At 36.1% G+C, this 23,917-nt stretch overlaps 1 protein-coding gene across 1 annotated transcript in view; it reads right to left on the reverse strand.

Moving 5' to 3' along the window:
• The window catches only part of PPARGC1A (PPARG coactivator 1 alpha), a 92,556-nt gene that overhangs the window by 24,820 nt on the left and 43,819 nt on the right, over nucleotides 1–23,917 (reverse strand). Inside the window, exons 3-7 of the mRNA XM_063107644.1 lie at nucleotides 12,156–12,350; nucleotides 10,183–10,305; nucleotides 9,117–9,321; nucleotides 5,107–5,152; nucleotides 4,924–4,997 (exon numbers count right to left, since the gene is read on the reverse strand). Of these exons, the coding sequence (XP_062963714.1) occupies nucleotides 4,924–4,997; nucleotides 5,107–5,152; nucleotides 9,117–9,321; nucleotides 10,183–10,305; nucleotides 12,156–12,350 (643 nt within the window). The remainder of the gene's footprint in view (nucleotides 1–4,923; nucleotides 4,998–5,106; nucleotides 5,153–9,116; nucleotides 9,322–10,182; nucleotides 10,306–12,155; nucleotides 12,351–23,917) is intronic.

Raw genomic sequence — 23,917 nt, forward strand, 5'->3', positions numbered from 1 at the left:
GTAATAACAATAAAAATAATTTATATATACATATACATGAAATTTTTGAGTCAGTCACTTTGGTTCCTAACCAAATTCCTTCAGGTTTTGTGTTTAAAACCATCACCTTGTTGAGCTGACATTGCTTTTCCATTTCCATTTCAGAAACAAAAAAGGGTGGCACTCCGAAAATCCCCATATGCAATAGATTTAAATGCCTTCTGCCAAAAGAGCATTCTCTTTTCTCTCATCTTGCTTTACTAACAGCTATTCTGAAATCAAATTAGTTTTTACACCTGTAAAAGAAAAGAGTTTTTTTTATCAGCCAAAATGAGCCAGTTTAGGACATTCACAAAGAAGTCAAACCAGCTGGCAATACCTAATAAAGCAAACTTCCTATTGCATCCCTCCTGTTTCCCAAAGACACTGCAGATGGGGCAGAGGCATTATTCTGGAGGTCTTAGAATTTTGTTGACTCTTTACATTTCCACTTAAACATTTGGAAAATTTCACTAAAATTTGTGAGAGTAAAGAAAAAGAAGACACCAGAAGGCTTGGGCAACAGATTGATCCCTTCCTCTGCCACAACCAAACAGAATCAGCAGGTAGAACAAAGATCAACAAATCAAATGCTGATTCTATCCTCTCTACCCACCTGCTGCACCTATGGCAGACATTACTAATTGATCATGACATTCCCACTGAGTACAAACTTGGCCTCTGAAATCCTTCTCAAAACAATTCTCCTGGCAGCTCATACCAGTCAATGACACTTGGCAAGTGAAATGAAACTTATTTAACATAACAGATGTCAACTACTATCTTTTAAATTCAGGCTTCAGGAAGGAGACATAATCTCTAGTTAGACAGACCTGCTTTGAACCCAGGGTTCACCACATGGCTGATATCAACATCTAGCTCAACAATTAACTGGGCAGGGTGTTAAAAAGATAATATATGTAAAGTGCCTATTAGGGAGTGCCTAATTGCTAGAATTTGTAGTAATAGAAGTAGCAGTTGTTGAGAAAATATCAAAGAAGTTATTTTTCTACCTTGACTTGGTAAATCCCACATTTACACCCAACGTAATATCGTTTTAATTTTGTGAGAAAGGTGGAGGATTGCCACAAAAAAATAACGAATAATTTTATGTATGAGGTTCCAAAGAGGATATAGCAGCAAGGCCAGTAAAAAGGAACAGTTGAAGAGAGTCAAAAGTTGAAAAGGTAAGAAGTAAAATACAAGATCCTCAGTAGATGAAGTTAACTCAGAATTAGTAATTAAGTCTGATATGTATTGAATACTTCTATAATATGCTGGCACTCATGTTCCATCTCATTTAACTCTCACAGTGATCCAGTACTGAGATGTTGGTAACTGTCATTCTCTTCATTTGATGCATAAGGATCCTAAGTCTTACAGAAGTTAAGTATATTGACCAAGGCTGTACATTAGATGGGAGTAGATCCAGAATGCAAGTTTGTCCAACATCAAAGCCTAGGTTTTCTACTATTTCACTGAGCTATGCTGTCTGCTTTTAAAACATCATAATAGACAACTTTTATTTGGAGCTTTCCTGCTTATTAATGTTGTTACTTCAGGTTGAACCATATGGAATTGCCATTTTTGTATGTCAAATGGTTGAATACTGGCAATTTTATATTTCAACCAATATTTTAGTCCTTTGAACCAGTAATTGCACTTGGTAGTTATGAATATGACTTTTAAAGCTGAGGAAACGTAGTCTGAGAAAAGATCAAGGATACTGAAAAGAGTCTTAGCAATCAAAAGATTAAACAGGAAAAGTGTGTGTTCCATTTTGTCATTCCTTACTGATTTCAACACCCATGTCAAATTCACTGTCATAAAAGCATCTCTGATTTCCTGCCTTCTTTATGGAGAGCTCAGTTTCCTCCAAACTCCTTTCCATGGATCACCTCTGTCATTCACTAAGAAATGGGATTGCCTTAATGTTTCTTTCAGTCCTGGAACAGTCTTTAAATTTTTTAAAAATCTTTTGCACAACCATTGTCTTTAATTTGAAGCCATATTACAGTGTTCCCTTTGATAGCTCCTTGCTTCCCTTTATGATTCTCTTGAGCTACCATCAGTGTTTGTCACATCCTCTAAACACTAAGCAACAAATTTTATCAAAGATTTTTAGAGGAGATGGAGATCATAGGCATCATATACTACATAGCATTTCAAACCCAGAATATCTCCATCCAAAAAAAGTACAAAAACAAAAGACCAAATAAAACAATTTCCCCCCTGACTGCCTTACATTCCAAACTTCACCTTCCAGCCTCCTCCAGCATCCCCCAAGTTCCTCTTCATCTCTTTGTTTTCACAGAGTTCTAAATTCCTTCTCTTATGCAATGCAATTTAGCTCTACCTCAGCTCCTCCTATTTACATCTTCACAGTTATTACCATCATGCTCAACAAACTAAAAACCACCTTCTAGGTGCAACTTTCTTAGAAGGTGGCAAAACATTACATAGAATAAATAATATTTTCCATCCATGTTACTTATCAATATGTGTTATTTTCCCAACAAACTATAAGCCAATGTCTTAAACACAAGAACATTTATTTAGCACCTACTATGGTCAACTACTATGCTACATACTTTACATGGACTCTATATCTTACACTTCCTGAAGACCCACCAGGACCAACCACATTGCCAGCATAAAGCAGTTATAAAAAATATATTAGTAAATTGGTTTCCATTGTACCCATTAATCTTTCAACAGTACCAAGAAGAAAATATGTAAACTAAGATGAATGTTGATTCACTGACAGAAATAAATCCACGGTATGCAATTTTAGGTATCCCTAGTATTAACAAAAAAGTACCTTTTATAAATCACTACCTGCCTTTCAATAGATGAGCTATCAACTTTTAAAAATTGTAAGTGTTTTTTCAAACTAGTTATCTACCAACAACAAGAAATGTCCAAACTTCTGCCAAGGAGAATAAAAAAAAAAAATGTTTTTTTTATTATACTATAATCTCACTAATAGTATAAATGCAATCTAAATGATATGTTTGTATATATAGATTAGAATAACACTTTAAAAACAAAGATACCCAATGCTAGCAAAGATGTAATAAAGCAAGTATATCCATGCAGTGATAATGAGACTATAAATAGAATTACCCTTTTTGGAAGGAAATGTGCGTGTGTGTGTGCGTGTGTGTGTGTGTGTGTGTGTGTGTGTGTATGTGTGTGTATCAGATACCTCCAAGATATTTATAGCCTTATTTTCAGCATTAATAACTATTAGGAATCTATTTTGAAAAAATAAGGTTAAACATTTATGAACAAAGATGTCCACTGTTGTGCTATCCCAAAATAACAACACTTTAAAACAACCTAAACATATAACAACAGAAATACGATTAAATAATTTTTATGTGACTTCCCAAACTATGAATATTTTTTCCTACTAGTTTATATTTTTGACACTTTTTGTAGTAAGGTTGTATTACTTATAATCAGAGAATAAAAAGTGTTTACTTAATGGAAAGCTCAGTACTTGTGTATACAAAGGAAGCTCTCTCACCCCTCTTCAAAACAGAGTAACTGACTAATGCCTACTACACTCTGAACACTCCTAGTTATTAAATTCCTTTCTACTGAGTTGATACCAAGAACCACAGTAGTTTACTTTCCCAAATCAGTTAATATTCATTGTATTGATAATTGAAATTTTATAAGATAGTAAAATGTTACATAAATGAATGAAATGTGAGTATGAAAAGTCATTTCTATAAAAAGACCCATATAAAGATGCATCACTACAAGAAGAGCTGTCAAATTAAGTGTGGATGGGTGGTATTGAAAAACATTGGGAAAAATTATAAAAATCTAGAAAGATTTTCATTCACACTATTATACAAATGCCTGTAATTCTTTTTCTTCAAAGAGCAAAAAATGAAAAGTGGATGCCATCTATGATATATCATTAGAGTGGTTTGTGCAAGAAAGATGAATGGGTCACCAGTTAGCACACTTAAGCTCAAGGTGAATGTCTCTGTCTTCTACCAAAAATGTGACATTTGAGTGTACATATATATGTTTTAAGTGAAAGTAAAATAACAAAATTGTATATGCTTGAATCAGCTTTTAAAATAAACCCACCAATTACTGTTCCCCACTGGTCAAATAAGTAGGTCTCTACTGCGTAATATACAAACACAAAAGTTACTTCTAATCATATATATGTAAGTTGTAATTTATTCAAGAAACATTATGTATGTATGCATGTGTTTAAGAAATTATGTGTACATTTATAAATGAATATATGTGGATATATATGTATATACATACAAAGGCATATTTGTATATATTTATATATGTGTTGGTCTGCATACACACACACAACACACATACACTCTGTATATATATATACCATGAAATTAACTACTCTATTGCTTCACGAAATCATGCAATCATGCAATAGACCTTTCATAAGGAGATAATTTAGCAAACTCTAAGTGTGAAATTAAACTTAGCGACAATAACCATGGTGCGTGTAGGCACCATAGTTCTGGATGAAAGCATCTTGTTTAACTTACTGTTCCTTTACCCTTATCAGCAACGGCCAGAGCCAAGGAATTTCCTATTCAGACATCCTAAAATTCTCTTTCCGGTGGGGTTCAACTACCTCAACCTAAAGTACTTAGTGCAAAAAACCATTTGCAATCAACTCAGATCTTTGTCTAGGAACTCTTCATTAGTCCAAGTTTCTAAAGCTCTTCAGCATTTTTTAATTAATTTTTTTAAAGTAAACAACTTAAAATATTTACAGATAACATCTTACCCAATTTCATTTGTACTCTTTCTGAATTTCATTAATCACACAGAGAATACACTCTACTATCTAATATATATTTCATATACACACGCAACTTCCAAGTGAAATGTAAGGCTTACCTGCAGTTCCAGAGAGTTCCACACTTAAGGTTCGTTCAATAGTCTTGTTCTCAAATGGGGAACCCTTGGGGTCACTGGAAGATATGGCACATTTATAAAAACAAACTGAAATGGAGTTGCTGTAGCCAAATGTATTAGAACCCCCTTCCCTTTATGAAAATGGTTACATTTCTTAATACTTACTTTGGTGACTCGGGGGTCAGAGGAAGAGATAAAGTTGTTGGTTTGGCTGAACGGAAAAAGAAAAGAAACTGATTATGAAATATTGAGTGTTTTTTAGATTCATTTTCTTTCTACCATAGTCAAGTTGGGAACACAACCAGGAAACTGGAAGACTGAACTCAGGAAAAGCCTGAATATTGGATCAAAGTCAGACAACAGTCCATTATGCTAAAACAAATTCCAAACAACATTTGCATCAGTAAACCATCATTTGAAAACACATAAAAAACCAGAATTTTCCCAAAATGTACCATCCCTATTAAAAGATACAAAATTTGCATCGTATCGTCAGAGAGAAATAATGTTTTCTGTTTTAATTTGGAATACAGTACATGGTTTGTTTTGACAAGAAAACTGCAGAGTAACTACAAGGCGACAGAACGTTATGAATATTCAGTTGATTTTACTACTAAAATGTATAATTTTATATCTAGCCCTGAGAATAGGTTATTTCTATGAGGTCAAAGCTCAAGCAATAACTATTCCACTCACTGAAAATTAATTGAGGAATTATGGCAAATTGTGGGCATTGACCCAGATGGTTTAAAAGGACATCAGATCCCCAAATCTGATAGACAACTAAAGTAAGATACCATGTTTATCAGTTTAGAGATCTATAGACTTGCAAAGAGAGCTCACTACTTTCTTTTATGCTGTCCTAAATCTTACCTCCTATGGGAGGCATTTCCCAATAATGAGGGGTGGAGTAAGAATCTTCTCACTCCAAAATTTCAATTGCTTCTCCTTGGCAGTCTTGTATTTTGAAGTAGGGGAAAGGAGGAAGGAGGGGAAAATATGATGAGAAAACGTGCTTGGGATATACATCCATGTATTATGTATATAATATAGCTATATATTTAGATGTATGTAGATTTATGTCTAATTTTTTTCTTATCAAAATAACTACTTTGAAAAGATCAAGAGGTAGCCATTTATGTAGCGAAAATCATAGAATTGAAAACAGAAAGGTCTTTAGAATAAACCTTCTTATTTCATGGATAAAGAAACTGAGATCCAAAGATGCTAAATGATATTTCCAAGGCCATAAAATTAGTTACTGGCAGAGTTGGCCAAGATTACATATCCTTTTTCCTATTATCAAAAGGAATTGCATTCCAAAGACTTTAAAGTAAATTAATCAACCCCAGTAATTAAGATCCAATGAAATGTGAAAATATTATTTATGTCTAAATTAGCCTGAAATTAGGTACTTTACTTGATAAATAGTATTTACATACTTAATTTGTAGATTTAGATTTAGTTTTTAAACAATTGAATGGTATGTCATCTATATACAATGTGCATCCAATAATATGAAGCTCATACTGTCTTCTACAAATTAGGTACACTGATTGATTAGCTTTTTCATATATGCAGATAAATGAGCTAATTGTACACTTATTTTTGAGTATGTCTAATATAATAAGCCTTTCAAAAAGAATGCGTTTATGAAGGAACTTTACTAACTTTTATGGTGCTCAACTAATAATTAGGATAATTCATATAGGTTCTATAGAAAATATAACAAGAGATGAACTGCATGCTCCGTCACACCATAAACATACATTGAAAAACAGTCACTGAAAGTCCGATTTTCAACACGTAGGGTAGGCTGTCTGAAATGCTCAAAGGAAGACCCTTAAAATTCTGGTAGGAGGGTACAGGTAAAGCCAAGAGCAATGGAAGAATCAGCAGCAACTGTATTTAATGGTACCAAAGGCAAACAGGAAATGAGAGCCATAGGAAGGGTACAGTCCCCAAACCACATACAGAACCCAGTTCCTGAATAAGCCCATGTTCACAAACGCTACCACTAGAGAAGGACTGACTTGGTTTCCTGGAAGTTTAAGCCACATTGTTCCAATTACTGGTAGATCAGAAACTGGTAGGATTCTTGAGGGCACGTATGCATCATTTTCATGCAGATTAGGGCATTTTTGAAAGAATGAATTAGCAAATAAATGAACAAATGAATAAGTGGGACACCAACCCACACCAAAGGCAAAATGATTATCCTAAGCAAGTGAAAAGAACCTGACCCCACAATGTTACGAAGACCGCAAATGAAGTGCAGTGAGAAAAAACTATAGCATGTTAAGAAAGGTAACTTCAGTAGATCCTCTTAGTTATCTCTAATTGTTCATATACTCTTTACTTTTTGATTTTGAATAATAATTTAAATAATATCTGAAGCTGAGCATTTATTGGTTATTAACAGCCAGCCACGTTTTATATCTTTAAGGCTTTTAATAGCTACAGGTTTGTTGTGTGTTTGTTTTGTTTTTCGACAGGCTTTGTTCCCGGATAAGCCTTTTATGCTTTGCCACAGATAGATACCTTTAAAAAAAATCTACATGCAGCTGATTTCCTCTAAAGAATATTTCCTCCAGAGGCCTCTTTAATTCTTCATTGTCATGATTTGTAAATGTTTACAGTAATGGTGAGTGAATTTAATAAATGAAACAGCTCAAAATTTAAAAGAACCTACTTAAAGAAAAAAAAAGGAAAAAGGGCTTTAAAACAGGCTCTGATGGGCTGGGTTCACTGATTACAGGTTTCATCGAGCTTGGTTGGGACTTTAAATTCATCTCCAGAAAATGAATGACCAGCACAAGGTGGGAAGTAGCCGGTGAATCTATCAGTTCACTCACTAGAGCCAGCCCAGAGGGCTTTCCTTCACCTGAGGCCTTCAGCGCCGAACAGTCCCACAGTAAAGTGGTTCTGCTCTAAGAAAATCTGTTACAGTGCTTGAGATGAGAATCCAACCAGCACAAAGACAGCTGGAGGAGAATTGGCCATTTTGCTAAATGTATTTTCCCAAATTGACAGAAAGCGATAGACAGTGAGTTGGAGATATCCACCAGGGAAAATCTAATTGAGAGACAATATAAAATATTAAAGGAAGGTTGCTGAAGATCCTGGGTTAATGATGAGGTAGGGATGAGGGAGGGAAATTCAAAACCCTGGGAAAGAAAATACTTATTAAAATCAGCAGCAACAACAGCATACCTGTATGAAATAATCATGGTTCAGAACAGGGATCAGAGGTTACCACTCTGCAGCTAAAGGGGAAGTTGGAGAAACAAAAGGGAAAAAAAGAGGTGGGTGTTTATAATTGCTATTTTAGAATATGCTGACTTCCACTGCAAGGTTAGAGGTGGAGTTAAGGTAGAAGCTGGCATATTTTAAAGCAACAGCTACTTTTGACAAGCTCTTTTTGGGCCTCCAAGACTACAATATTTTGAGAAGGAGGAGCCCAAAAGAAAGAAAACAGTATCTCTGCCAAGAGAGGTTTTCCCCAAATCACCCAGATCTGCATCAGAAGCATCAGCCTTCTAGCAATGCACAGGGAACAATAAAAATCAACCCAGATGTTTAGTTTGATCTAGGCAATAGTTTTTTTTAAATAGACAGGGGGAAAAATGAGGAATTATTTAAAAATTTTATTTACAAAAAATGAGATCATCCACGAGCATATTATGTGGTCTTAAAAAAAAAAAAATGCATTTAATAATCAGGAGAGGTTGCATAAATACTATTTACTCCTGCTTAAGGGATATACAGCAAATCAGCAATGCCTCATTTTTTTCATTACTGGAAGGGAAAAAATAAAAGCTCTTTATTGAATTGGCTAGCCCAGCTTGCACACAACTTCGGTTATCTCAGCAATTCAGAGATTCATATAAACTTCATGTGATGTTGCAATTCCTCCCCACCTCCTCCCCGCCATGAGGCTAACATTTCAGGTGCCTTTTGGTGATCGTGAATTAGACCACCTATCAGCTCAACGGGATATGTTCATCCTGTGTTTGAGGAAGGATTTTTCCCCCTCTATAACGAAGTGCCAAATTCTCTTTCCACAGAGAGACACCAAGGGGATGGGAGCATGAAATTTTGCTTTCTCAGACCTTATATGTGCTTTCTTTGCCTTGGGCGCCCTCACTGACAGGTCGTTTTGGTCCCCAGCCTACCTTGTAAATGTTGCGACTGCGATTGTGTGTGGGACTTCTTTTTGGAGGTGCATTTGTCTCTGCTGCTGTTCCTGTTCTCTGAGGGTTTGGTGTGAGGAGGGTCATCGTTTGTGGTCAGATACTTGAGAAGCTCTGAGCAGGGACGTCTTTGTGGCTTTTGCTGTTGACAAATGCTCTTCGCTTTATTGCTCCATGAATTCTCAGTCTTAAAAACAAGGCATAAAGAAAGCTAAAATTAGTGAACTGAACCTTATCAGAATGGATATAGGTTTTCTGAAGAGATGAGATTTTCAATGAAGTGTTCAGTCTAAGTGTACTAGATCTATGAGCTGTGAATAATTGTTTGCAGAACAAGGAAAGAAAATTACATTTAAAATTCCTAAATGACATTTATGCTGCTTTTTATTTCATTTCTCCTACATTTCAATGTTCCTACTCAGCAACATGTAACTAACAAGACCCTACAGCGCCTTTACTGTGAATAAAAAAATATAAATAAGCTGGTTTAAACCTTAATTTGCCGCTGATTGCTGAAGCCCAGGACTCACAACTCTCTTAAGTACCCCTTAATGCTCCGTTTTCACTCACAGTGAATGGCAAGACAAACATTGTTTAATACAGCCCGCTAACCGAATTATGTCATTGCCAGCATTCCATCCAATTAATGGCAGAGATAGATCTTCTGCAGTGATTCCAAAGCAATCTTTCTCAGGTTAGACAGCTGGCGAAACAGCAATCCTACGTCTTAAAGTCACTCATAGATAAGACCAGCCTATCAGCAAATTTTACTGTAGCCCACATGGCCGCCTGTATTAATAAAGTGGGCAAGGAAGAACAGACAGGGCCACTGCATTCCAATCGACCAAAGACAAAGCATAACTGAGCTCTTCCTCGTTTAAAGGAACTCAAGTGCTGCTTTCAGAGACCATTTCTTAATCTGGTTTACCAGTATGAAGCAGCTGCAGGTTCTAGGTTGAATTAATACATTTAAATCTGTTTGTTTTACAGCTTCAAGCAAAAACCCTTTGTTACTTTCTCCCCTGTATTAAAAAGTTTACGTTTGTACCTTAACAACTGCAGGGTTTGTTCTGATCCTGTGATTATGGTTTGCATGGTTCTGGGTACTGAGACCACTGCATTCATTATAACTTAGCTGAGTGTTGGCTGGCGCCAGTAAGAGCTTCTTAAGCTAGAAACATATCAGGGAAGGGGAAAAAAAAAGAAAAGTTATGCATCTTTCAAGCATTAGAATAAGTTATTGAAATTTCAAACTTAATATTAATTAATTATAATAATAAAAATTAATTCTATCACTAATTACATCACACTTTAGCACAATAGTGCTAAAGAAAACGTTTTTTTAAGAAAGAAAAGTTTGGCATTACATTATCAACTGCAAAAACATTTCCTTTTCCTACATTTGAGACTTGGTATTGTCTACCTTAATTTTTTTTTTTTTTTTTAAGATGCATTGAAGCAAAAGGATTTCCCTAAAATGATTCCCAAGTCACTACTAGATGAGAAAAGCTGCCTTGCTAAATGAGGACTTGGGAGTTGGAGGACATAGGTATACATTTTTCTCATCAAAACCCCAAATAAATCAAATGGCAATAAATAAAAAGATTCTGCAATGCTTTGAACTATGTCTCACAACCAAGTACACACATTTACCAACTCAAAGAATGTATGGGATAAAAGAGTGACTATCACTGATTTCAGAAAGGAAGAAAAAGATTTGTCAGTAGATGGAGTTCTGGCCTATAGATCAGGATTTGTGGGTTCTGACTCAGGCAAAGCATTTACTGTCCCTTGACTTCTGTTTCTTCATTTGACTGGATGACCCTTGAGGACCTCCCTGCCCTAACATGCAGTATGTCTCTGAGTTAACAATCCCTCCCAATTGAATTAACTGTGCAGATGACAATCATCTGGTATCAATGTAAAGCAATCAGGGTATAAAACAGCAAAGCCAAGGATGCAGACAAATGGAGGAACTGAAGAATAAATAGATAGCAATTATTTATGAACTATTTGCCTGTAGACCAGAAATCCAAAAATGCAAAGAAATTCATGTGTTATGTGGAGTTCTTTTAACATTTAAAAAATCAGAGATATGAGAGAAACCACCTCTAAATGGCATGTCAAATCACATTATTAAAGTTTGGAGGATGACATTCCATTATTTACACAGAATGCTCATATATCAGATTTATGGCAAATGGCAAATGTCTACCATAGATGAGAAGGTAAACTGTATCTTAGAACTAATAAAATTCTGGTCAGGCACTGCACTGAACACAAAATTCACTTTTCATTGCCAACAAATTCACTCTTCATTGCCTACCATAAATTTAAGTAACTTAGGTTGCAAATGTGCTATTATTTTTCAATCTTTATAAGAAGTATGGACCCAAAGTCTTAAAATATTGCTCACCCTTTGATCTACCAATTCTACTTCTAGAATTGTACACATAAGTATAAAAATGTAAATATGTCAATTACTGTACAATTCATAATAATGAAAAATAGAAAAAAAAAAACCTGCATACCCAACCATAAGGGATTGCTTAATACATTAGAACATCTTCATGCAATAAAACACTGTGCAACCATTAAAAATTATGCTTATATTTAATTTCACCAACACATTCATGATATACCTTAAATCAAAAGAAGATTTCAATCATTTTTTATATTAGAAAGTTATTTGAAATCACAAGTGAATTTTTAGTCTCTTCTTTGTCTACATTTTCTAAGTTTTCACCATGAACATAAATAATGCTAAGAAATAAAAATACACACACTTAAACAGCAAAAGATAGTTTTAAAAAAGAAAACTGTAGTAAGACCCCATGAAGAGCTGTATTAGCAACACTTTTAAACAGAGAATCACAGGATTTGCAGCTCTGAGTGTGCTTGGGGATTGTTTGGCATCAGTTTAAATTAAAAATCCAAACCTTATTGTTACTACATCATACCCATGCAGCGGGTAGCCAGAGGCAACTCCAGTTCCTGTTAAACAGTAGGAAGGATTCTTACTAGAGACGGTTCTTCTGCCTCCTGAGGTGGAGGGGTGCCGTCAGGCATGGAGGAAGGACTAGCCTCGTTGTCAGTGGTCACGTCTCCATCTGTCAGCGCATCAAATGAGGGCAATCCGTCTTCATCCACAGGGAGACTGTCCAGTGTCTCTGTGAGGACTGCTAGCAAGTTTGCCTCATTCTCTTCATCTATCTTCTGCAAAAACAAAAAAGAGAAGACGTGAGTCAGTTGACATGGGGAGGTAGGTAGCACTATTAATCAACATAGCCTGACCATGTTTAACCAAATGAGTAAACTGTAGGTGAAATCTTGAATGCCCACAGCAGAACACAAAGACCATGGCTTCCTCAAACTCCAAATCCACTTTTGGACTGAATCACATAACTAATGAATACTTCTTCTATACCAATCTCTGATTGCTGAGCTGTCCAATTTAACTGCTGGTTATGTCAGTGGTTAACAATGCTGTGTATGATTCTGTCTTGTTCTCATTTTCCACATGCTCATGTCTTATTTCCCTAAGTACAAGAGGTTTAGAAAATCTCAGGACTTGAGAGAATTTGAACCATCATCTATTTCATTTTCAGATATAGTGTTTGACTCCCCTGTACAGGATACCCCCAAAAATGTTTTTAAAATCCCCTATTTGAACACCACCAGAAATGAAACTATGCCAAGAGAAACTATATACTTTCATGGTTTCAATTATAATCTCATCACTGAACACTCCAAAATCATTTTTTTCTCTCCCTGACATCTCTCCCAATTTTAGTCATAAATCTTTAACCCTACTGGACATTTCTGCTTTGTAATAATAGCTCCCACATCTCCAAAACCCAAACTTTGGACCCTTTGCAACAGAACTGCTATTTCTCTTGACTTCTTTAGTTTGGATAACAATTCTTCAGACTTAAACCTTGGAACTACCTTGACTCCTCTTCATCTGGTCAGTCACTGAGTAGAGTCTAACATTGTAATATCTCTTAAATTCACCCATTTCTTGTGTCCAGGGATACTATTCTAATGCAACGTGATTTCTAATAGGAGGTTTCTACTAATATAGTCATGTGCCGCATAGCAATGTTTCTGTCAACGAAAGAGCATATATATGATGTTGGCTATACCATACGGCCTAAGTGTGTAACAGGCTATATCATCTAGGTTTGTGTAAATACACTCCAGAATGCTCACACAAGCAATGACAAAAGAGCCTAATGGCGTATTTCTCAGAAAGTATCCCTGTTAACAAGTAATTGTATATTCTAACTTGTTTTCCCACCTCCTAGATTCATTCCCACCAACACACTTTTGGAAAGTTAATCTTCAATCATTCATTCCTAAACATTTTTGAACATCTACTCTGTGCCATGCTAGGTGTTAGACATACTAAGAAACAAGACAAAACTCTGTCCCTTTGAGAATCCCTCAGTGGAAGGGAAGAACCTGTAAACAATTTATTATAAAAGATAATATTTATTTCAGTATTCCATACATAAACATTCAAATACTACCAAACTGGAGCTTATGTGCCTTATTAACCGGGCATTGTGTATATTCTATGCACCTGGACAATCAGTACCAGTGCTGGGCCCACGGGATAGGGAATCAATGATTACTTGATGAATAATCCATTGATCTGCATTTACTGCCAACAATATACGCTATATAGACCACTTCTTTTCCTTCCTTCAGCACTTCACTTTGTCCAATTTGACCTGCTTCAAAAGTCTTCTTTTTTAAGTTCTGTATACTATGACATTAACAATATGGGCTAAATTATCCACACAGATTCTATTATGAAATGCACCTACATTGCTGACATCTAATGAAGCCAGCAGGGCCCACATTCCTTTCCCTGTAGCATTGAACTCCAGTTAATTGACCTGACAAAATTACAAGAATCACAGAATAAGACAGCTAATCAGAAAATCAAATTGTATTACTAGAGAAATTAGGCAGGCCCTTATCATGTATACATTCTATTTTCACATAAAAATTATTTTCCCTCATTACTGATCAGTTTCCATCCAGGAGTAAAAACTATAAACTTATTAATCTTTTGGATTCAAGGGGCCAAGAAGAGCCCATTTGTACTCAAGGCAGACTTTAATTGGCATTTTTTACATTTGCATAATGCATTTCCCTAATGCCTCTGTATCTGAGATTGTGAGTCAAGTAGTTTGGGCACAATCTGGTGTGACAACTGTATGAGGTTTAAAACTCTACTGCAGGAGGTAAATTCTAATCCAAAGCGGTAACTGTTAGCTTCAAAGTGGTACTATTTACTTCCATAAACTGACCAATTTGTTAAAATACAAATTGCACGATTCAGCAACAAAATCTTATTGAACACCCCCAGCCTCAACTCTTCTGGGAATCATAATCCTGATAATAAAGATACTGAAATAATTTTCCCTTATTTTCTGCCCAGGATCATAATCTGGTATCCAAAGATTCCAACCATCTCCTTTTTAGATTCCCCCACATGCCAAAAACAAAATTCAGATTATTAAACTGTTCTGAATAAGATTATATTTAAAAAAACATGTATCATTTTAAATTATCTAAAAATTAATGCTTACTTATTATAAATATCTCCATATTATCTAATGAAATAATATTAGAAAACGTCTCAAACGCACACCCACTCACAGACACATTTCAGTAAATTGGACATTTTTTCCAGGTATTCCATTTTTCAGAAAGATTTATTTCACTGAAGTTCAAACACAGCTCAAGAAAGATAGTTAAGAATGTTTACCAATAAATGAGAAATTTTGTTTATCCCAATTTAAATTTTGTGTTTGTCTTTCCAGCAATACTACAAGCTGCTATTTGCTCTCAATCACATAATACAATAGCACTTAGCTCGATCCCTAGTGTAAACAAACTGCATTAATTCCAATCAAATCAAAATGACAAAGAACAGTGAAATTAACTAGTTTCCTCCAATTTCATTAATAAGTCTGGGTTAATGCATACCAAAATACAATGGCAGAAATATTGGAGCTTGATGTCATAATTAATTTACAAGATCTGATTAAACCACCAACCATTTTAATTCTCTTATCTACAGGAACCACAACAGAAGAGAAGAATTTGAGGGATGTGAGATTGGCATGGTGTGTGTGTCTGTTTGTGTGTGTGTGTATGTGTATGCATTGGGATATGTAGGTAGGGAGTCTAGTATTTAACCAGTATGTACCAGTAGGGCAGTAATCATTATTTACTGTCAGTGTCCATTAGAAATAATGATTTAATATTTTTATCTTCATCCCTGTACATGACTGACCCAGAGAGGTACTCCAAGACCATTTATTTTAGTAAAGTTCTTCTTGAATTAATGAAGAAAAAAATGTTGTTATTTAAAATTTTCTGTTTTCTTTAATCACGGAAGGCGGAGGAAGAAAGCTTGATATTTACCAATGATACTTTTGTGTTAAAGCTTAACAGATACTCCCTGTCTGTAAAGTTGAGTGGACACGGCCCCTCACTATGGCAATTTCAATTAGTTTAATACAAGTTTCAACAATCAAACGCCCCAGAGAAGGCAATGGTTGTGACAAAGAGGACTCTGTTAAACAATTAATGTTACTTTACATTATAGCTTTGGTCCCAATTTACAGAGCAAATAAATCAAAGTCACCACAGATGAAGCAAACTGGCCTACCAACACATGTCTGTTCACAGGTGACAGGGTATGGAAAAACATTAGTCAGGAAAATGACATTGCAAGATATCCTTTCAAAGACTCGGGTCTGATTGTGCTTTCTAGTTGTTTGAAATATACTTAGCTCCATCTAATTTTTAAAAAAGAAGAGAAAAGCAGAGACATGTGAAGGAAAGCAGATCACCAATTGGGTAGTCATCTGCAGCTACACAAACTAAGCTCAGTTTTGGAGCCACTGCAGAGGTAGAAATCCAGGTAGAAAACAGGCCAACAGGCATTTCCAAAGTTTAGCTCTATGGCTGTTAAGCAGCATTTCCTGATGCAATTCTTCCGATCTCAATAAAGGTATCTGTGACCATAACATTTTCTTCTCTAAGAGCTCTCCAGAAAGAATGAGAGCACATCAACAAAAACTGATTCAAGGTGTAAAGAAATTCCAGTGACACATGATACACATGCACTTATACTAACAACCCAAAATTTAGAATCTACAATTCCTAAGCCACATCATTTCTAACAAAATTAGAAAGTTCATCACTGCTCTTTGGGACTGCCAGTCTTTATATAGGACCTGCATTAAGTCTGACATAATTCAAAAGTCACAGTTAAAAGAAGGTAGATTCTACCCCTTTGAGTGCCCAGGGTCACCTCAAGATTGAAATTCTGGATCCAGTCTATAATATCTTGCACTCTCTCTTCTGTGAGCAGTTGGCAAAAGGATCTTCCAACTAGTTATACATAGTAGGGTAGACAGTGCATTCAACTCACCCAACTACACACAGAGGGTGAATAAATCCACTAAATTAAGGAGGAGATGAGGGATTCCAAGATATTAACTGACACCTGAAGGGAGAACGCAGAGTGAAAACTGTATGGGGTATTCCAAAGATTTTTAAATGCAGGTTATTACGGAAGGACCAAGCCCTGCTTATGATAGTGATTTTTTCTGCATCTTGTAGATTTTCAATTATACTCTGCATCCCCAGATTCTCACACTCGCTTGATCTCTGTTTGATAAAAATAGTTTAATAGCCATTTAATCACAGCTTCATTATCTTAGCTCTCTTAATGCGAATTAGGCCAGGAGAATACTCGCTTCCTCATTATTCAAATCATCAATAAGAAGGAAACAGTGGGGTCTTCTCATGCTTTAATCAGTTTCAGTATCTTAGGTACTGTTTACCTAGAGATCAATCTGTGTGAGAGGTCACTTAACCTCTCTGAGCCTCTATTTTTTTTTTTTCTATGCAAAATTTCAGGTTATTATTATTTGCCTAATTCCTGTTATGGAACTTTTCCTGCACTCATGATGAATAGAAAGAAAGAGTTGATAAAGGCCTGAGAATTCTTCAAGAAGGTGTTCTAATCATTTCCAGTATATATGCCCATCATCTTGACTAATCGTATTTGAATTTCATTCTTTGAGCACAATCTACTGCCAACTTCTAGCACTGGGCCAGCTTCCCCCAGATACCCAGCATGCCCTGGGCTTCCCTTTGCCCCATCCTGCTGATTTGGAAACAGCTAATGAAGACAAAATTAACTCCTACTTTAAGTGGGGCCTAATTAGGAAGGGAAATCTGCTAGAGTAACATCTGGTAATGTATTCCGAAGCCAAATGTAAATGACATTTTTGGATTATCCACTATTTTGGATTATTTGTTCTAGTAGTCCCCAAAAGGAGTTCAAAAACTAAACGGAGAAGTGACTTTTACGACAGATTCAGAAGTTCAAATAAAAGATACAATCGATCATAGGTGTTCCTTTCCTGAATCTCCATACAGAAAGCTCTGTACCTCAATTTCATGCACAAATCAGCAAAAAAGCTTGCATGTATAAATTTTGGTTTTGATGTGTAAAGTTTGATTCAAGATTTGTGAGATGAATGCAAAACAAAAAAAAAACAAAGTTGTTCTTCTGAAATGAAATTAAGAGATAATAATCCAGACTAGACCATTGAAATAGAATTTGAGGTTTTAAGCTTATTTTCTTTAAAACATTATAATCAGGAAAGATACCACTTTGCTGATTGTTTATTGTACATGTTTGCTCTGAGTGGTCTGAGCCTTTGCTAAAGAGGCTGTGAAATATTTTAAATACCATTTTTTTTTTCTGGCCCGTACAAGGATTGGACCCTGGACCTTGGTGTTATCAGCACCACACTTTAACCAACTGAGCTAACCGGCCAGCCCTTGAACCCCCATGTTTAAGCAACTCTCTTTCTATTCCTCTTTCTCTTTCTCTCCTTAAACTCTCTACAATCCACCATGGTTCTTCTTCCTTCTCTTACACCCAAGTGTGGGCACCAACACTTGGTCTTCCACCTTCTCACACACTCAACAGAAAATGGGCAGTATCCCCACATGGCACTACTAGTAGGTGTCTAGCTCCTGCCCTATTCAATAGAAGTCCCTAACATGACCCACTAAATTTTTGTTTAGCATATAGAATACAGGGCTTTGAATACACGATGGGCATTTCAAGGTAGGAAAAAAAGATTTGAGGAATCTTAAGCATATATGTGCAAAAGAAAAGTAGTCAAGACAGTAAAGACCACCATGCATATAAAATATGTTTGTGTCTATGCATTTCTTATAAATGCCCTGAGAGTTAGCTTATTCCTCTTGTTTTCCCAGGAGAGATAAGCATATTTATGACACTGTACTTGCCCTGCTGGATGCCAAAGTTGTTTGATTTAGGGGCTAGCACAAAGAACATAAATTGTGATTTCATTGTCTGGGTAACTCCCCAGGGCCATACAGAATAATAGAAATACCATGTATGTGAATGTATCTATACATACCACCTCCCAACACTCATGAGTTTATCTCTCAAGTATACATATTTAAAACAGAATCTATGTACATGTACATCTCAATCTATTGAGTATATTCTCACATATTCAAGTGTAATTGACTATGTAAAAATATGTCATAAGCGCATACATCCTTCTTCCCAGTTATCCACTCTAACTGAAGAAAGCAATGATGAGAAACTGAGGATAATGCCTGCAAAAATAAGAATCAAGTTGAAATGAAATATAAGCAAAATTGAAGAGTTCTCTCCAGAGATAGATTTAGACCTGTGGGAATCCATTTAAATCCCATCAATACATGTGCTCCTACTGAAGCAGAAATAAAATTTATATTCACATCTGTACTTAGACTCCATTCTAATTTATTAGCTTATATCACACGTTCATGAGTTCATAAGCATGTACTGAATCTGTGGAATTCATTGTTCTGGAGAGGCTACATAAGCCAAAAGCATAAATACAGGGTTCAAATTGAAAGGCCTAAAAAAATCCCGGTTGATGAATGCAAAATGAACTATTTCAGGAAATAAAAAATAATCACATTTTGTGGTAATGGGCATGCTGATAGTGTTGATCTGGCCATCACATCATGGGTACAAGTGGGGATGGCCAGCTTTGTACCCCATGAATATGCATAACCAATATAATAAAAATAAGGCAAAATAATTTTGTTAAAATAGGAGATGTTTCACGCCTGTTTCTCACTATGGGAAGAGAAAGGAACGGTATTGTGCAATCAAACAGGAGCAAATGGTGCTGGGAAAACTGGATATTCATATTTAGGAGAATGAAACTAAACACATACTTCTCCCCATATACCAAAATCAACTCAAAGTGGATTTAAAAATTAAATATACATCCTGAAACAATAAAACTCCTTAAAGGAAACATTGGGGAAACACTCCAGGAAGTAGGATTCGGTATAGACTTCATGAATAGGACCCCAAAAGCACAGGCAACCAAAGGAAAAATAAACAAATGGGATTATATCAAACTAAACAGCTTCTGCACAGCAAAAGAAACAATCAACAAAGTGAAAAGACAACCAACAAAGTGGGAGAAAATATTTGCAAAATACACATCTGACAAAGGATTAATATCCAGAACATACAAAGAACTCAAACAACTTTACCGCAAAAAAACAAATAACCCAATTAAAAAATGGGCAAAGGAGCTGAATAGGCATTTCTCAAAGGAAGATATATGAATGGCCAACAGACACATGAAAAAATGTTCAACATCACTCAGCATTCGGGAAATGCAAATCCAAACCACTCTGAGATACCATCTCACTCAAGTTGGGATGGCTAATATCCAAAAGACTGAGAATGATAAATGCTGGTGAGGTTGTGGAGAAAAAGGAACTCTCATACACTGTTGGTGGGAATGCAAAATGGTGCAGCCTTTATGGAAAATGGTGTGGAGGTTCCTCAAACAATTACAGATAGATCTACCATATGACCCAGGTATTCCACTGCTGGGAATATACCCAGAGGAATGGAAAACATCATGCTGAAGGGATACCTGTGCTCCCATGTTTATTGCAGCACTATTTATAATAGCCAAGAGCTGGAACCAGCCCAAATGTCCATCATCAGATGAGTGGATATGGAAACTGTGGTATATCTACACAATGGAATGCCACTTGCTATAAGAAAAAATGAAATACTACCATTTGCAGCAACATGGATGGACTTAGAGAAAATTATATTAAGTGAAACAAGTCAGGCACAGAAAAAGGAATACCACATGTTATCACTTATTTGTGGGAGCTATAAATAAATAAATAGATAGACAGAAAGACAGGCAGACAGATAGATAGATAGATAAATAAATATACAAAGAAATAAAGGGTGGGGAGAAGACACAATAATCACAATTCCATGAATTTGTTAAGACAAGTGAGCAGATATGATGTTGTGGGGAGGGAGGGCGGGGGGAAGAGAAACAGGTAAAGGGATATGAAAATCAACTAAAATGTATATTGAGAAGTTAAAATTTTTAAAAAAATAAAATAAATAAAAACAGGAGCCTTACTAGACCTGAAAAGAATCAGCAAGGCATTCCATCTGTCTTCAAGTTTAAAATAAGAGAGAAACTGGGCACAGTGGAAAGAACGCCAGCCTGGAAGTCAGGAACATTATTCCTAGTTCCATTTCCACCACTGGCTAGCCACATATCCTCAAGTGACAAATCTCAAAACTCTATGGCTGCACTACTCATGACTGGCTTCTCTGTTTTCACCTTTGCTACTTGCCACTCCACCCCAATATTCCACTCTCAACACAGAAGACTAAGTAATCCTGATAAAACCTAAGTCATATCTCGCCCCTCTTCTGACCAAACCTTCTATGGCTTCCCATACCTAAAAGCCAAAGCCAACATCTTTTTTTTTTTTTTTTTTTCTTTTTTTTTTGTCTTTTTCGTGACCGGCACTCAGCCAGTGAGTGCACTGGCCATTCCTATATGGGATCCGAACCCGCGGCTGGAGCGTTGCCACGCTCCCAGCGTCGCACTCTCCCGAGTGCGCCATGGGCTCGGCCCCAAAGCCAGCATCTTGAGAGTGACCTACTACCCTAGGGTCACCATATAACTTATCATCTAAGCCAGAACACTTTTGAGTGTGAGAGGGAATAATATCAATAATCAACTACTCAGGGGTTAATTCAGATGATCCCAGGCTAACCAGGATGTACACTTGCCCTATACTAGGCCAACATCATCTGACCCCATCAGTACCCCCACCTACCTGGCTGAATCCTTTACAACCGCTCTGGTTGCCTCACTAGTCTACAGAAATGCCAGGAATTCTCTTGTCCCAAGGCCTTTGTACTTGCTGTTTTCTCTGCTTAAAAGGCAGAGAAAGACTTAAAAGGCTCTTCTGCCAGATGACTACATGGTTTGCCCCTGCATCCTCTCATTTACTCAAGTGTCAGTTTCTCAGTGAGACCTTCCCAGCTACTCTGGACACATTCTATCCACCTTCCCTAGTGTATTTTTCACTTTGACATTTATCTCTACAACTCAATATATATTTTAGTGACTTATCTTCTTCATGGCCTATTTCAAATAGAAGCTCTGAGGTATATTTGATTACTGTTAACATACTTGACATATAGATGCTTAACAAAAATAAATAAGAAAAATAACTAAAAAGTCTAACCTGTCCTAAGACTATAAAAATGTGGCTTTTCATTCTTCCTTTGTTGTTGTTATTTTGTCTGTAATTTCTGTCTCCTCCCACCTCCCACAGATTATTTTGCTAATGATATTTAACTTAGGCTGTGTTTTAAAATAAGCTTGCATTGTTTCACATGTACCAGCTGAAAGGCCAGGCCAGCAGCCTGTATATTCTTAGTGGGAAAAAAAGAAATATGAACAGTTATACCTACAGAGGGGCTAATTCTTAACCCTTAGTCTCTGAATCTGTAAGAGTAAGTGTAATGCCCATCTTTTGTAAAAGAAAGGGTTTGAATGGGTCTTATAAATGCAGAGATTGATTCACCCCAACTCTGTTGTTTGGGAGGATACAGGAACATATCACCAAGCAATCAATTTGCAAACATCTTGGAAGAGTCAGGATGGTTTTGTGAAGAGAAAATCATGCCAGGCAAACTTACTATCTGCTCGTTAAGGAGTGTTGGCTCACTAATCAAGAGAAAACAACTGAGGGAGTCTATCTGTACTAGAGTGAGCTTCTTCATCTCAGGCCCTATAATACACTCATCTACAAGCTGGGAATATATATTAATATTAGCCAAAGGTTTTCAAACTGTGTTCCATGGAACCCTGAACATTAGAATAGTTGCTGAAAAGATTAATTATACATAATGTATTTATGATGTATGTTGTGTATTTATATAATTGAATTCATTTGTCAATATAACTAACTTTTTTAGAAAGCAACATGCACACTCAAATGTGTTATCTATTTTATCATAAACACAGTGGAGCCCACCACTACATTAACTAGCCAATGGAATCATTTTGTATTGATATCAAGATAAAAATAAAAGTCTTGAGAAGTGAGGGCTAGCAGTTTAACACCTGGAACTATTTACAAATATTCATTTCTACGAAGCAGCATTTTCTCAATCCTCTTTAATCAAAAGAAAGTACAAAATAATTAGTTGCTAAGATTAATAACAAGGTACCAATCATCATCTTAAACCTGAACTTCCCTTTTCTCTGTTCATTTAAGTAGTGTTATAGTTCTCTCAGGTAAATGTTATTCTAATTATAAAAATAGTGAACAGAAGCTGACCTTGACCGAGTGCTTCCTCTATTCTTGATGCTGAGTTAATTTCTTTACATTTATTATTTTATTAAAACTACCCATTTAACCCAGTTATTAGCTCCACACTTACACAGTTAATGAGAGGCAGAGTTGGATATCAAACAAGTTATGTCTGATGAAATATTATTTTCACTCCCTTTCTTTATATATTGGGATTTTATGAAAAAGGTTATTAGAACAAAAATGAGAGGACATGGGCTACTCTAATTTTTCTTCATATTAGGGGATACAAAATGAGTTAGAAAGGCATATCTGTTATTTATCAACAGATATAAATTAAGGTGGGGAGTCACAGTTACATCCCATGAAGCAGAGCTGGCCTTCCGTGTAGAAAGAGGAGATTGCTTTGAAATTGATTCTCACTGTTTATTGCTGGCCTGGTGTTGTTATCTTATAGTCTGTCTTTGGTCCTACTGAGTGTGAGTTACTTTTCTATTAGAATGTTCTTCTTTTTTCCCTTCATTTGTTCATTTCCTATCCCTACCTCAAGGCTGCTTTAAATATTTTCTCTTCTATATGATGTTTTTCAACAAATCCAGCTCATACGGTGATTTCCAAGTTCCTGAATCCTTTACTGGAATAACCTGGATTCCTGGGTAGAAATACAGATTTCTGGGCCCGATCACAAACCACTAAATCAATCTCTAGATCACGGTTTCTCAACTTCAGTACTATCGACATTTTGAGCCAGATAATTCTTTGTTGTGGGGGCTGCCCTGTGCATTTTTGGATGTTTAACTGCAACCCTGGCCACTACCTGGTAGATGCCAGTAGCATCTCTCCAGTTACAATAACCAAAAATGTCTGCAGGTATTGCCAAATGTTCCCTAGAGGCAAAACTACCCTCAGTGGAGAAGGACTGTCCTAGAGGAACTGCCTAGGATTCTGCAATTTTGATAAGCCCCAATTGATTCTAATAATCAGGCAAGTTTCGGTAATTTGTGAATTTGTGACTATTGAGTAGTGTATAAATCAATTTG

This window comes from Cynocephalus volans, chromosome 9 (assembly GCF_027409185.1).
Source record: "Cynocephalus volans isolate mCynVol1 chromosome 9, mCynVol1.pri, whole genome shotgun sequence".
Taxonomy (NCBI): domain Eukaryota; kingdom Metazoa; phylum Chordata; class Mammalia; order Dermoptera; family Cynocephalidae; genus Cynocephalus; species Cynocephalus volans.